At 34.7% G+C, this 14461-nt stretch overlaps 1 protein-coding gene across 4 annotated transcripts in view; it reads left to right on the top strand.

Annotated features, from left to right (window-relative positions):
• The window catches only part of NAV3 (neuron navigator 3), a 347319-nt gene that overhangs the window by 282727 nt on the left and 50131 nt on the right, over nucleotides 1–14461 (top strand). For all 4 annotated transcript variants that reach the window (XM_090273649.1, XM_090273652.1, XM_090273650.1 and 1 more), the window contains 2 exons: nucleotides 1323–1400; nucleotides 7357–7440. In XM_090273649.1, the coding sequence (XP_090129775.1) occupies nucleotides 1323–1400; nucleotides 7357–7440 (162 nt within the window). The remainder of the gene's footprint in view (nucleotides 1–1322; nucleotides 1401–7356; nucleotides 7441–14461) is intronic.

Genomic DNA, 14461 nt, shown 5'->3' on the forward strand with positions numbered 1-14461 from the left:
ATTTGGTTTAAGAATAAAATGGATTTTCTGAGAATATGTGTGGTCGTCATGATAGGACTGTAACTCAGACATCATCTGGGGCTAGGAGTAGTATCTCTTCTTAAAAAACTGGAGTGAAAAGGAATTGCACTTGCTGAAATTATAATTATGTCCTCTATCTCTGCACCCAGCTTCCAACTCACTCCTTTCTTAGTCTCTCGATGTTGACCAATGTTTCTTCTCCAGAAAAATCTAATATGAAGGGAAAAAAAGAAAAAGACAAGAAATGAACTGTCAAGAATGCTCTTTCAAACTGGGACAGTATTCCAATAGTCTAAATACAACAAAGGAAGACTTGTTTTTAAAGAAATGAGAATCATCAGAATAGAATGTTTGGCATCTAAGTAACTAAATTCCCTTGAGACCAGAAGTATACTTGTCAACTTGTAAATGTTTTACCTTGACTAATCGCTTTATATTTCGTGGCAACATGAGACATGCAGATTAAACTGTGGAAGTACTTAAACTAAAATTTTAAATATCATACATATACTCTTATATTTTTCTGAGGCAATTTTGTTCAAGTTAGAATTTAACTAAAAAGGAAAACATTATAGTGTATTTATTTTGTTGTTTTATCAAGTTATTTGCACAATGTTACTGATTTGGCCCCTTATTTTTAAACTATGGATAATCTATAAAGTATTTCTGCTCTCAGCTAATAGTAACTCACTGAATAAAGGACATTATAATCAATATTTGGGACAGGTTCTCATAGTTTTAGTCATTAAAACTCCAGCCAATAAAATTATTTGCAAATATGGAATCATTAAATGTTGAGTTAGAGCCAGCTTTCAGTGGCTGCAGGATGTTTTAGAGCTCTAGCTTACAGAAAATTAAAATCGACATGCAAACACAATGATAGAAAAGTAGCATGGAGTACTTTTCACTCAAAAGACCCAGAAAAAATATGTATATTTAATTTCTAAAAAGGAAAGGTTTTACTACCTGAGTTTTATTACTGCATATTTCTGTAAGAAATAAATAAAAAGTAAACTGAGTATTGAGTCAGGCAGTGATGGCAAATGGAACAAGGAAGCATGCCTCATGGCGGATTTGAGTCCCAGCTTTGAACATAAGCACTTACCCCTCTTCTTACCAGTGGCATCTGATTGTTACTGTGCAGCCAGTATTCACTTTTCTCTAATTTTCAGAAATTGGTGCTGATACAGTGGGGGTAGAAGGAGCTAACTATAATATTTGCTTTGCTTTCTTGGATTGAATTTTAGTTTTAAGTAAAATCTACTAGCATATTGAATTGATTTTTTTTTAATTACATCCAGCAAATTCATAAACTGCGGAGAGAGCTGGTTGCATCACAAGAAAAAGTGGCTACCCTCACATCTCAACTCTCAGCAAACGTAAGTCACTTTTGATATTTCAATACATTAAAACAAATTTTTATATAGTAAATGTGATAATTTTAGTAACAGACTTACAAAATTTAAATGTCAGAAGTTATACAGACTTAAGTCACTCATATAAAATTACACTTTCCTGTACACTGGATAATTAAATATAAACCCAGATTGACAAGGAATTGGTTAAAATTGCTTTTTGTTTCTTGTAAAAGATTAGAAGTATTAACAATAGCTGCAAGGGTTATTTCTTATTGCTTATTTTTTATCACTCCCCATACATAAGATTTTTTCAACCATAATGCTATTAGGGATTGATAGTGATTAACTTTGGAAAATAAAAAAAAGAAAAAGAAATTCATGTTCCCTGCCTCCTTCAGTGCAACTTATTAGTTAGTTAAGCATACAATTCATTAATTTAAAAAATTAACTTAGATCTAAATGTAGGTATCTTCGCTATATTGTAAATGAGATAGAGTTCTTTCAACAACCTTGGCAGCCTTCTCCTAGTTTAAACAGCTGAGATCAGCAAAAATGATGACAATGAAGACCATCACTTATATTAACATCTACTGAAGTTCTTTCAATGTGCCAGGGAGTACGTAGATGTAGTATAATAAAGAACATGTGGCAGTGTGCCTAGTCCTAAGGAACAACAGTGTTAGAAACTGCAGTGAGAAGTAAGCAAGCTCCTGCTATTCGCCATATGTCCTGCCGCCCTCACTCCGCACTCATCTGCTCAGCTCCTCTGTGCAGCTCTGGGCCTGTTGCCTGCCTCATCTTTCTATGCTCTCCATTGAGTTCTTCTGTCTCCCAGACAAAACTTGACACAGCAAGACTGAGTAAGCATAGGCTCCCTGGGTATAACATGATTAAGTGGAATTTTAAGATGAAAAATTATGGTGTATTTTGAACATTTTAATAGTACCGTTATAATTACAAAGAATGAAGACTTGCATATTTTTGTCCATTTGTGTTTTTATGGATATAATCTCCTTTATACATTCAGATATTTGAATTACTCACAAGTTACCTATTAACTACAAATCCTGTTGAATTTTAGCCTTTGATTTATAATGTCATTAGATTCCATAGACCATAATGAATCAAATAAGGTTTAGTTAATACTTGACTTTTTCTGAATTCTAAAAACTACTACATTTAAATTTCAGTCACAGTGTGTTTTACTTCATTGCTCCTGAGTTAATATCTGTTGATATAAATAATATGTACATGTACTTTTAACATACATGTACACCAATTAAATAAATCATAAAGCTGAATAAAATTATTTCTGTACAGAATTTCTTCAACATAAGTCAAAAAAACTTTTTAAATCTTGTGTAATTCCTATTTGGAGGTAGAGGTAAGCCTTTAATTTATTAGTTTATTCAGATTACAGGGACATTTTTACTCTTTGGTTATATGTGATCACTGCAATGAACAATAACTAGTCTGATTCTGTAGGGACTACCAACTGTTATTTTTTATTTGACAGTCATTTGAAGTATACAGCTATTCATTTTTACTCAATATATAAGAATAATTCTATCAGAACTTAAATAATTTTCCTTAATTTGGAGTGTGTTTTCTAATTGATGTATTATATCAAGTGTTTGGTCCTGGCTTGATTATATTTATATGGAGTCCACATAATAAGCCATGTTTTAGCATTTAAATTTGAAACTTACATACTTCCCTGCTAAAATTCTTTTTTACCCCTTTGTTAAAAAGGGCAGTGGTAAGGCAGAAACCTATCCAGTGAGCTCGCCTCTCATTTGACTGGCAGAGTCTAATACTCAGTAGAATGTGCACTCAGCCTTCCCGCCCACTCCAGAGGTTCTCTGAACAGAGCTGCAAAAAGCTCTGGGAAGGCTCTTTGTAAATCTGTTTCCACTAGGATGTCTTTAGAAAGGAAAGACAGTATGTTGGCATGCGCTATTGCCTGGCCTTCCCTGAATCAATACCCCACCAAAGAACAGAAAGGAAACAGGAGCCCCAGAAGGAAAGGCACCTGCAAATGTGAGGTCATTTCATGCAGTCAGCCCGGTGGCCTCTCACCTGTCGCCCACACCTTCGTGCAGCCAAGTCAGGTGGGATGCATTTGTTTGTGTTGTCATACATTTTCTTTATACATCTCAGCCCTTAGATAATTTGGAAATAAGCTCTAAGGCAAGTTATCACTACCATTTTTCAAAGACGTCACTAAATGTACTTATTTTTTGCCTTTCAGCATGTCTTTTATACAAAAGTCTCTTAGTATTATTTTGTTTTCGGATTATATGCTATTTTATTTTTTGCTCTATTTAATATTTTATATATTCTGACAGTTACTCTTGCTTTTCTGCATCTCCTAAAGAGAAAACTATTTTGCACATAGTAACTATGACAAACAGTGCGTAGCCAATTATACACAGTAAAAGAAATGTGAAACCTTATGATAGTTTCAGAGTTGTTTTCAGTTCATCTAACTATTGACCTTCAAAAGTAAAGCCATTATCTATCTATCCATTCATCCTTGTATTAATCTATGTATAAACTATTTTTTTATTTGATTGACAGGCTGTCACTGAATTCTAAATAAACAAATGCAATGCAGGTGTTTTTCATAATTATACTTCATCTCATTATTTAGTAATACAATAATTCTCTTTACATGTCTACTGAGATTATGTTGTGTGATTTCAAAACTAGATATAGTATGTGTTAATACCTTCCCTTAACTAATATTCAGTCTTGTCTAATTCGTTACCTTGACATACTCCACCAAACACAAGCTGGGAGTATTCATTATTGTACTGATAAGATTTTACCCTGGCTTGAAAATTAGACAGCTGATAAAAGAAAAGCCAGAACCAAGTAAACTATGATTAATAACCTTCCTAAAAATCCACAATTTTTAAAAAAGTTATTACTTTATTAAGTTTTTTTCAGATAAGACATATTGTCCTAAAGTTTAATCAGTTTTATTTTCCATATTCTTTCCATTAAGGTGAAAAAAAATCATCCCTGGTAGAAATTGTTTCCCTTATTTGCTTCTTGTACTCCCTTTCTATTAATCCAATTGGTGAGAAATTTAACCTTTTATTACCTTCAGAGAAAAAAGTTGATATGATTAACTAAACCAAAACAACTTAAATTTAAAGCAATATTTCACTAACATACTTTTAACATATATTTCATTGAGAACAATGTGACTCAAATTAAAATGTTCTTTGTAACCAGTTTTCTTGTGAATAATTAATGAAGTACGATTTTCCAAAAATTGAAAACTGACATTCTAATGGTGAATATTTTGTACTTACAGCCACAAAATATAAGCAATGTATTTGTACAGCATATTCTTCACAGTCTTGTTTTCTTTGTCATATTTTTAACTCCTACTGAACTACTAAAATATGCACAAATGTAAAAGAATTTTCTTCGAGTTTATATATACAAGGACTCACAGCCCGACAACTAAAACTCACAATTCTTTGGGTGAATTGAAACTTTACAATATTAAGTAGAATCTTGCATTTCTTTTAGTAAATATTAACAAAAGTATTCAACCAAAATTTTTAGTATTTTAAAATAAAACAAGCAAGTTTAGTTTTAGGATGTAGTAACCCATTACAGGGTCATAGTGTGATTACTTCTAATAGTTTAAACTGAAATCAGCACAAATGGTTATCATGGGCAAATATATTATAAATTACATAGAGCAGTGCTTTACAGCAAAATCTAACTCCTGCTACTCACCGCACAGATGAATCTGAGAAACACAATGTTAAGGTAAAGAAAACAGTCACACAGAAATTCTGCCACTGGATTGCACTTGAAGGTTTTCAAAATAAGCAAAGCTAAAACACAGTTTTTAGGGATTATTAGTTTATGTGGTAAAACTATAAAGAGAAGCAAGAAATAATCACTACAGATGTTACAACAGTGACTATCTTTGGGGAAAGGGAAGGGGACAGGATTGGGGGATGAGCAAGGAAGGACTTCTAGGGTCTTCAAAAGTCCTATTTCTTCACTGGGCTGGTAATGCATGAATGATTACAATGTGATAAACCAGTGAGCTATACATTTTTGTTTTATTCACTTTTACATTAAAAAATTTTTACAGTGAAAAAATATTAAGTATGGAAGAAAGTGGGACATGACCTTATGTTAGTTTCTGGGTACTAAGTCTGATTAATGACATTCCATGTCATTGAAAGCATTTTAATCTATAAAATAATATTTCTTTTTTAAAAGTCTTATTTATCCTGTTGAATCTGCTAACAAACCTTCGAGCGTAATTCTCAATGTGTGTGTGTGTGTGTGTGTGTGTGTAGGTGTGGAGAGAGATGGGGTGGGGGATTTTACCCTGGCTTGAAAATTATGTAATTGCTAAAAGAAAAGCCAGAACCAAGTAAACTATGATTAGCAGCCCTCCTAAAAATTCAAAACTTTTTAAAAGAAAGCAGTCACCAAAAATTCTGCCATGAAGGATTTTATGAAGTAGAAAGAGGAATGCTAAAAAGAAAGAAACAAAGGATTCAGTTCACAAAGGCAGAAGTATCACAATTTCATGCTTCCTAGAAACAGCCTGGACACTTTCCATTTGGTGACCAATTACTTACCTCTCTGCCATTAGGGAGTGGAAAAGAATAAAGAGTTGGACTGATAGACTCAAGATTAATAGACTTATTCTCTACAAATTATCTTTCTCTCTATTACAGTGACAGGGGGAAAAAAGGCAGCCCAGGATAAATTTAGAGCTTGGAACAAAGACACCTTTGTATCATGTTGCTAATGGAAGGCACTTGTACATTCTAGCTGTCACCAAAAAAGGAATAAACTCCTAGCTGTTACTAATACTGGAATAAACGTGTAGTGCCCTAATTCTTGGAACGCCAGTGATCCATTTGGTAATAGGCACCTCAGCCTTTCAGCTCTGCTAGAGTTACAAGGTGATGTGTTTTGAGTTCTCTCTCTCCCTTCCCTTAAGGAGATGATCTTTGGCCAAGAATTACCAAATTTTTCCCCACACTTAGTTTATGAAACATGTAGGTTGTATCCTTTAAAGTGTCTAATCAAATTGATCAGTCTGAGATAACATACCTGGAGTTCAGCCTCAGCCACAGTGTAAGGCTGCAGCACTTCCTCTTGCTTAATGTTTTGTGGGTCAAGCTGTTGCAAAATGGCATGTTGATAAAAACTGGCCTGTTTCAGAGCTGTAATAAGATTGTCACATACTTAATCAGAAGACTTATGGTTATCTACTTCAATAGGTGTAATAATTCTCTGAGATTTAAGATAAAACCACAAAGCCATAAAAACTTAATGTTAAATAGGATATGACAAATTATTTTTTCTAGCTGGCCTACCTACATGTTCTTATTTGAAAGGAATAAAGTAGAAATAAATCTCTTTGATTGAAAAAGAATTTGGGAAGTGAAGACAACTCTTTTTGGCTCAGTTCTTTGTGAGTAGAAAAAGGAAAGGTAATGTTATAGTTGTCAGCAGACCTCTGACACTTGAAGGAAAGTATCATTATAATCAAGGAGCTAACAATATCTTCAAAGGTCATCATGCAGATGTAAAAATGAGGAACATTTGTCCATTGACTACTGCACTAACTTCTGCTTGGGTTTTAAATCTAAAAGCTTGACAACTCAGAACTTTATTCGGTATTTTGTGTGTCAAATCCTCCGTGATGTGCAAGTTAGAAGGTGTCATTATTTGCAAAATACAATCCTCTTTCAGAAGGTGAACTCACATTAAATGTCAAGACTGAAACACTGATTTTAAGCTGAAGTTTAAAAATAAATAAAGTTTTGTGTTAATGGAGAGTCACCATTGAAAGCTATGATGGTTGTAGTGTTTACAGAGACAGAATGCCTGACATTAAGCATTTTGTGAAGTGAAGCATTTTCATTTATCCATTTATGGTTCTAATATTGAAAATGTGTCCCTTCCATTTTCTTCACAGGCTCACCTTGTTGCAGCTTTTGAAAAGAGCTTAGGGAATATGACTGGCCGACTGCAAAGTCTAACCATGACAGCAGAACAAAAGGTATGTCGAGGAATCACCACTGGGGCTTGAAATAAGACAGCAAGTTGCATAGGGTGTTGAAACACTACCTGAGATGCGGCTCCTTAAAAATAATACTGCAGAGCATCCATCCTATACTGAATAGGAACAATGACAAGTTAATACCTTTTCAGATTTTAATTTAAGGACTTATGATTCATATTGGAACACACACACATATGCACACACATCCAGGTCTTTCTAGGCAATCCATTATTTAACTTCTGACTGTAACTATTAACAGAATACCAGATATTAAGGAAGAGAAATAATTGTAGAGGAGGAGAGTTAAAATATTTAGGAACAACTTATTATGTGGTTAACAAGAATTGCACTCTGACAAGAATTTTCACAAATACCATGCAGAAAGCCATGAAGAAGACCTGGAACAGATGTTAGGACTCTAAAAAGTAAGGGCTTTGAGTGACAGCTTCAATGGGACAAGGGACAATCCTATGTAATATTGCATTAAAAAAAGGATTAGTTGGCATTTGGGGATGTTGTCTTTTAAATGAAGTTAAATGATACCAAAAGCTTTAAAATATACATGAAGGATTTTATAAAGTAGAAAAAGGAATACTAAAAAGAAAGAAACAAAAAATTTAGTTCACAAAGGCAGAAGTATCAAAAATTTCATGCTTCCTAGAAACAACATGGACACTTTCCACTTGATTACCAGTCACTTACCTCTCTGCCATTAGCTTGGTGAGCCTAACCTGGATGGGTGTCAGAGACATATAAAGTCTCTAAAATTGCATGAAAAAATTTTAAGCTGCACATGTGTATAATATAAGCAGATGTCTACAGTTTTCATCTAATTCTCAAAGAAATCCATAATCTAGAAGGTTTCGGATATTTTCAGAATCAATACCTATATCTTTCTATGGGGATGGCATCAATTTTGTCTTTAGTCTTGTTAAGTATGTCATTAGATTTAAAGAAGTGGCATGTATTATCAAGCTCTGTCAGTTTACCATTTTTTAAGTAAAACAAACAGCAACAACAACAACAACAAAAACGGAATGAAGAACCCAATTAAACGAAAAGAGAAAATCAAATAATCCTTTAGTTGCCTGGCATAATAGGCAGACTGTATTCCATTTGCCTGTCTTCCATTCTCCTATTTCAAAGATATCTCCTACCCATGGAAGAGGACACTATCCATCCCTGCCAAACCCGTTCTGCAAGGGAAGGTAGCAAACTCATTTTGAGCACCGAAATTTTATCTTAATCTCTTTTGGGTTGGGGGTTACCTTTTACCCCTTCGGCTATGTAACGTAAGTATCAGCAAATATATTTATATTTATGAGGCCTTTTACGACAGCTGAACGGAAAAGAATGTAAATGTTAGAGTCCAGTAGGCTTGAGTGTGAATCTCAGTGGGGTCTCTTAAGATTAAGCTGAGGAATCTTCCTTTTCTGACCCTCAAATTCATCATTTTAAATTGGGGATTAAACAACTACTTACAATCTTTACGAGGAATAAATGAGATGCTATAATGTCACATGCAATGGGTATTCAGCCTTCTTTTACATTTCTCTACTTTTTTTCCCTTTAAAAATGTAAGATAAACAAATTCATTAATGGTCATATGCCAGGCACATTGCTGGAAATGTTTAACATGTTAAAATTAATATATCCCCTCCATATTTCTTTCAACTCTTTGTTTATTTGTAAGTAAAAACCTCATAGAAATTGGAAAAATATGCATGTTTGTTAATTTGTAATGCCTATGAATAAATGCCTGAAAAATTTAGAATACATCCCCATAATACAAGGAATTTTACAATTATGTGTACATTATCCTTAAATATTGCCAAATCTATTAAATTTTCTTAGGAGATATCATAATGTCTGAAATTACCCTTGCCATTTTTTAACTGATTACTCTTCTCATTGTAAGCTGTACACACAACACATTAGTAACTAATTAATTTTATTAATCTGAGATGAATAATTTGCTATTTCCAAGTGGTTCCGGGATTTTTATAAAATTAATTGCAATATGTTCAAGCACAGTGGCAGATTCTAGTGAAATCCAGCACAGGAATGTATATAACAAGATGCCTGAGCCTGTGTAGTTACTAACGCAAAGCACTGAACTGCGTTTAATGTCAAGGACACGGAGGCATAAAGGAAGGCTTCTTGGCATGTGTAGCTCTCAAGTCTCCTACCAGAAAGAGCATAATTTAGATGGACAAGACAAACTTTTTGGCACTGAATTCAAGAAGAAGTATTTTGCAAAGTTTCTCAAATTGAGGCCACAGAATAACAAAAGGCAGAATCACTGTTCAAATAGACATTTCTCTAAAAGCTGAGGGCATGACATTTAATCACATTTCAGTAAAGCCATTTCTTCAGGGAGCTGAGATAAAAGGCCATATTGCTCTCTGGTGATCCAACAATCCTGAGGAAAAGATTAGAGGATTTAGAGCAGAGGTTTTGAAATTGTATTCCTGGTGTTCCCAGGTTTGTCCACTGTCCATTTAGTCGTTCATCAAAGTTATGCTGGATTTCTACTCCATATGAGATACTGTTCTAGCTGATGAGATTCAGGATGGATGTATATATATACCCACACACACAGTTTATATCCAATTTTATAACTGGTTATAATATAGAGTTTATATTGTAGTAGGTGATAGGGTAAATAAAAATACAGTTCAAACATACAGAATTTCAGGTGAAGATAAGCACCACTGAGAAATTTAAAGCTGAGAATGAGCGCATTGGGAAGCGAGGTAGGATCCTAACACGTAAAGAAACAAAGGTCAAGGTGGTTACATGCTCTTGGTTACATACTTAATGGAGAAACATACCAGGACTCGAGTCCAAGTCTTACGGCTTCAACGTGTGATTTTCACATTCAAATGGCAATAGTCAGAAAAATACACCAGAATTTTAGTTTTGTTCATAGACCAAATTACTTTCTTGAATAGTGTCCTAAAATTGTCCCATTCCAGAAGTCAACCCACACTGTATTTCTTGCCAAATTTATGTGCCAGGACACTGCTTTTATATGCTTAGAGCCTGGTAAGAAAGAAAAACACATGTCTGAATAATTCAGGAAGCAGAAAATTTGGGGAACAATTAGAATACAACAGCACCGTGACCTGAGCACTCTCACAAGGGATCATTGTACCTTCACAATTGTTTCAGAGCAGACGTGGCACAGAGAAGCCTCCTTAGGATCTGGGAGGATAAGGATCGATTCAGGAGACACGGAGGAAGGAGCAGCATCAGCACGAGAAGCCAGGAGGGAAATTACTGGAGACATTAAGGGGAAAAGCAGGAGTCTGGTGGGAAATGTGGAACTAAGGCTAGTACAACAGTCCGGGGATTGCCAGAGGGAGAGGGAGGTGGTGGGGGAGGTAGAAGTGGGCAAAGGGGGGATAAATGGGGACAGAAAGAGACTTGGCTTTGGGTGTTGAGCCCATAATGCTGTATGCAGATGACATTTTATTGAGTTGTACATGTGAGACCTATATGGTTTTATTAACCAATGTCATCACAATAAATTCAATAAAAATAATTAAATTTGAAAAAAATTTAAAAACATCTAAAAAATCTGGCCTTTTGAAAGCAAGGAGCTTTTAATAGTAGACTAACATGATAAAAATTAGTTAATAACAATCAACCTAGCAGCATTTCCCAGTTGTTTAACAGCATTCCCAATAGCCACTGGAAGACCACCTATTATATAATAGTAAGTCCAGAAGTAGGATATTTGTCAATAATGCTGGCTGGAAGTGAAATTATCTCTAGGAATTGCCATATTGGCTCAACATATTGTGATAGTGACATAAGCTGATCAATAATTTGACCTGGATTTTAAATTATTGTCCTTTTTCCAGCATTTCTCCACCAAGATTCCTTGACAAAATTAAGACTGAATGTCCTGAAGTGTCTATGACATGTGACAATATAAGTTCTTTTCTCTGTATCTACAAGTGTATTAGCTATGTACCATTTTTGTCAGAATTGAAAAATGTCACTCAAATTATTGTTTAGAGCTTTATTTTCCTGTAGAATGCAAGATGAGAAAGGCTGCAATACAAGTAATCAAAATGGCAAGAATTCTGCAAATCTACATTTTTACAGAACTACTGCTAAATTCTTGCAAAATTACTAAAACTATCCTCACTGATACACTGGGGAACACAATTATCTTTGAGTTAAATCTGACACTTATTTTTGACTAACTTTTGGCATCCGAATAAAAAAATGACCCCAGTTTTTCTCTATTATGTCAACTTTTTATACAGGATACCCTCCCTTTGTCCCAAAAATCATACAAAATGTACATACAAAGCAAAATAAAGAAAAAATTAGCTGAATAGACTTTATTTAGAGTTATTTTATTTATATAAAGGCTATATATTGTTACTGTAAGTCAAATTGTGTATAAGTAGTAAAGTTCTGCTACCAAACATACATATTAAGGTATTTTATCTTTTCAAATGACAGACAAGGAAATGCAAAAATGAGGTACTTGAAACAGTCTCCTTCAGTTGGCAAAGCTTTCACAAATTGCTTCATGAGACCTAGTTTTATGTGCAGAGGTGGGAATATAATGTTCTTTCTGTCAACAAATGGCTCATGGAGATCACCAGGTTTGAGGTCAGATCTTGGAGGCCAATTCGACTCCACCCAATGCTTCTCACAAACTCTGCTGTCCCACATACACAGAAAACAGGGATACTTGGTGTATTCACATTGCTGACCAAGAAGGAAGCAGACCATTTTAAGGTCAACACAGATGATCCAATTGCGCTTGTGATATTGCAACAGATCAGTGCCTCTCTTTATGTCTTCATATTCTTCACAAAAAGAAACTGAATGGCCAATTGGGACCGCACCAAATAAATTGTCATTGTGGAGGAGGACACACTTCAAGTTCTGCTTTGAGCTATCAATGAACTGTCACCATTCAGTTGCGTTCTAGATTGGAATTCCCAATTCCTCCATTAAACCGTGCATGTTATGGCAATACACAAGGCCACCATCACTTTGAAAGTATTGCAGAAATGCACTTTCTCTTGATCAAAAGTAGGATACCTTCGCTTCTTTTTCAAGCAAGTTTTTCTCATGCAGTCTTGATGCTAGGAGTTCTGAAGCCTTTTTGGATAGTCCTAAATCTCATGCCAAATCATTCAACTCATGTTGATCAAATCCCTTATGAACTGAGTCATCTTCAATTTCAAAATCTTCATCGTTGCTGTCACTTAGTTTTTTACTATACTCCTGTTTTTTGAATCTGGGTAGTTCAATGAAAACTGGCCCTGGGATTTCAGCTGAATGAGGCACTGGACATATAGCTGATGGTACACTAGGATACTCTATTTTACATTTATTTTTCTTGTTACAGTATTCCCTCACTTACCACGGGTATTATGTACTAGATCCCCTCGCGATAGGTGAAAATCCACAAAGGAGGAACCTTACATTTATTTTAGTATTCATATATTTTTTAAGGATTTATAAACCCTTCCCACACACTGATAAACCTTTCCCAGTTCCTTATTAACCTTTCCCACTCCCTTATTAACCTATTCCACACTTTTATAAACACTATGTTCTTAAACATATTCTACACTCTTAAACCTACGTAACTTTAACAACATACATATACTGTACCACAAAATCCTGTGATATAGCAAAAAATCTGTGATAAATAATTAAATATAATATTTTTAAAAATCCCGTGATACAGTGAGGCCGCGATAAGTGAACCGCGATATAGAGAGGGACTACCGTATATCCTGACATTTTCACTATACAAAAGTAACAGTCACTTGAATGATCTCTGGGCTCTCATCAAACCATAGGTATACCAAATGGCAATTTATCACATGTTCCCTTCATCCACATCCATAAACTCTTGACACACTGCTTGTACACCTTGTGAGGGGCCCAAGAGTTATCTTGATCATTAAGTTTTACTTCAAAATATGCAAAATAGGCTTGCCTGACAAATATGCTGATGTTTGTCCTTTGGGAATGGTGAAACGGCCACAGAGATAACAAAACTAATCAGGGTTGTTTAGGCACTTACAACGAGAAATAACAGAGGCAGATATGATCTCAAGGAAAGGAGATAAGTACGTATGTAAATGAAGAAATAAAAATAAATTCTGCTAACTCCTTGTATACAGACAAGAACTTGGGACTACACTTTGGAATACGATTCACTATATAGAGTGGCACACAACCTCTCACCACACTGTCTCATGTGTAACAGAATAGCCTAGACAAGTATGAACCTGTCTCTGGTCTCCAAGGTCATTCCTCATCCCTTCCCACTCAAGGGAGGTTTACTCTCAGCCAACAGGAGAGCACTAGTGCTTCCCTCAATCCAGGCTCAATCCAGCCTAGAGTGGTTGCATTAAGATAAGCTATACAGGGAAAAAACTTGATGTGATAGAAGAAAACTAACTGCAGTTTTGAAATCAGTATGCCTATTTAAATATAAAACAGCTGAAAAATTGAACTCAACAGGAATTATGTAAAAATTTGTTCCCCTAATTGTGTAATTGTGTAATTAAATACTTTCAGTTCAGTTCCATATAGCTATAGTGCCACAGATAATTAGAACATATATTAAGGTGGACCAGGACAGTCTTGTTAGCAGGTCAGAGCTCAACAGAGGATTATCTTTTTGTGTAAGTGCTGGAGCTCAGATATTGATCCTTATGCTAACTATGGTTTGCTCTTCCTTAACCTCTGTGAAACCATTCTTTGGGGCGACTAGATAAATAGAAACTTAAACCTTAAAAAGGAGAAAATTCAAAGCCAAGTCTTTGGAAATGTATAATGTAGAAGCTAAAAATTTAGTAGTTTAGTTTGGGTCTTGACATTAACTCCTCCAAGTTCAGGTTAAAATATTTTTTATCTTGAAGTGTTTAAAAAAATTCTATTAGAGTCACAAAATACATTCTTTAGCATTTTATGTGGCATAGTTACTTATACTACTGAGATTTTTGAATTTTGTTTATTTAGTTAG

Source organism: Furipterus horrens, unplaced genomic scaffold, assembly GCF_987537825.1.
Source record: "Furipterus horrens unplaced genomic scaffold, mFurHor1.1.pri manual_scaffold_4, whole genome shotgun sequence".
Classification (NCBI taxonomy): domain Eukaryota; kingdom Metazoa; phylum Chordata; class Mammalia; order Chiroptera; family Furipteridae; genus Furipterus; species Furipterus horrens.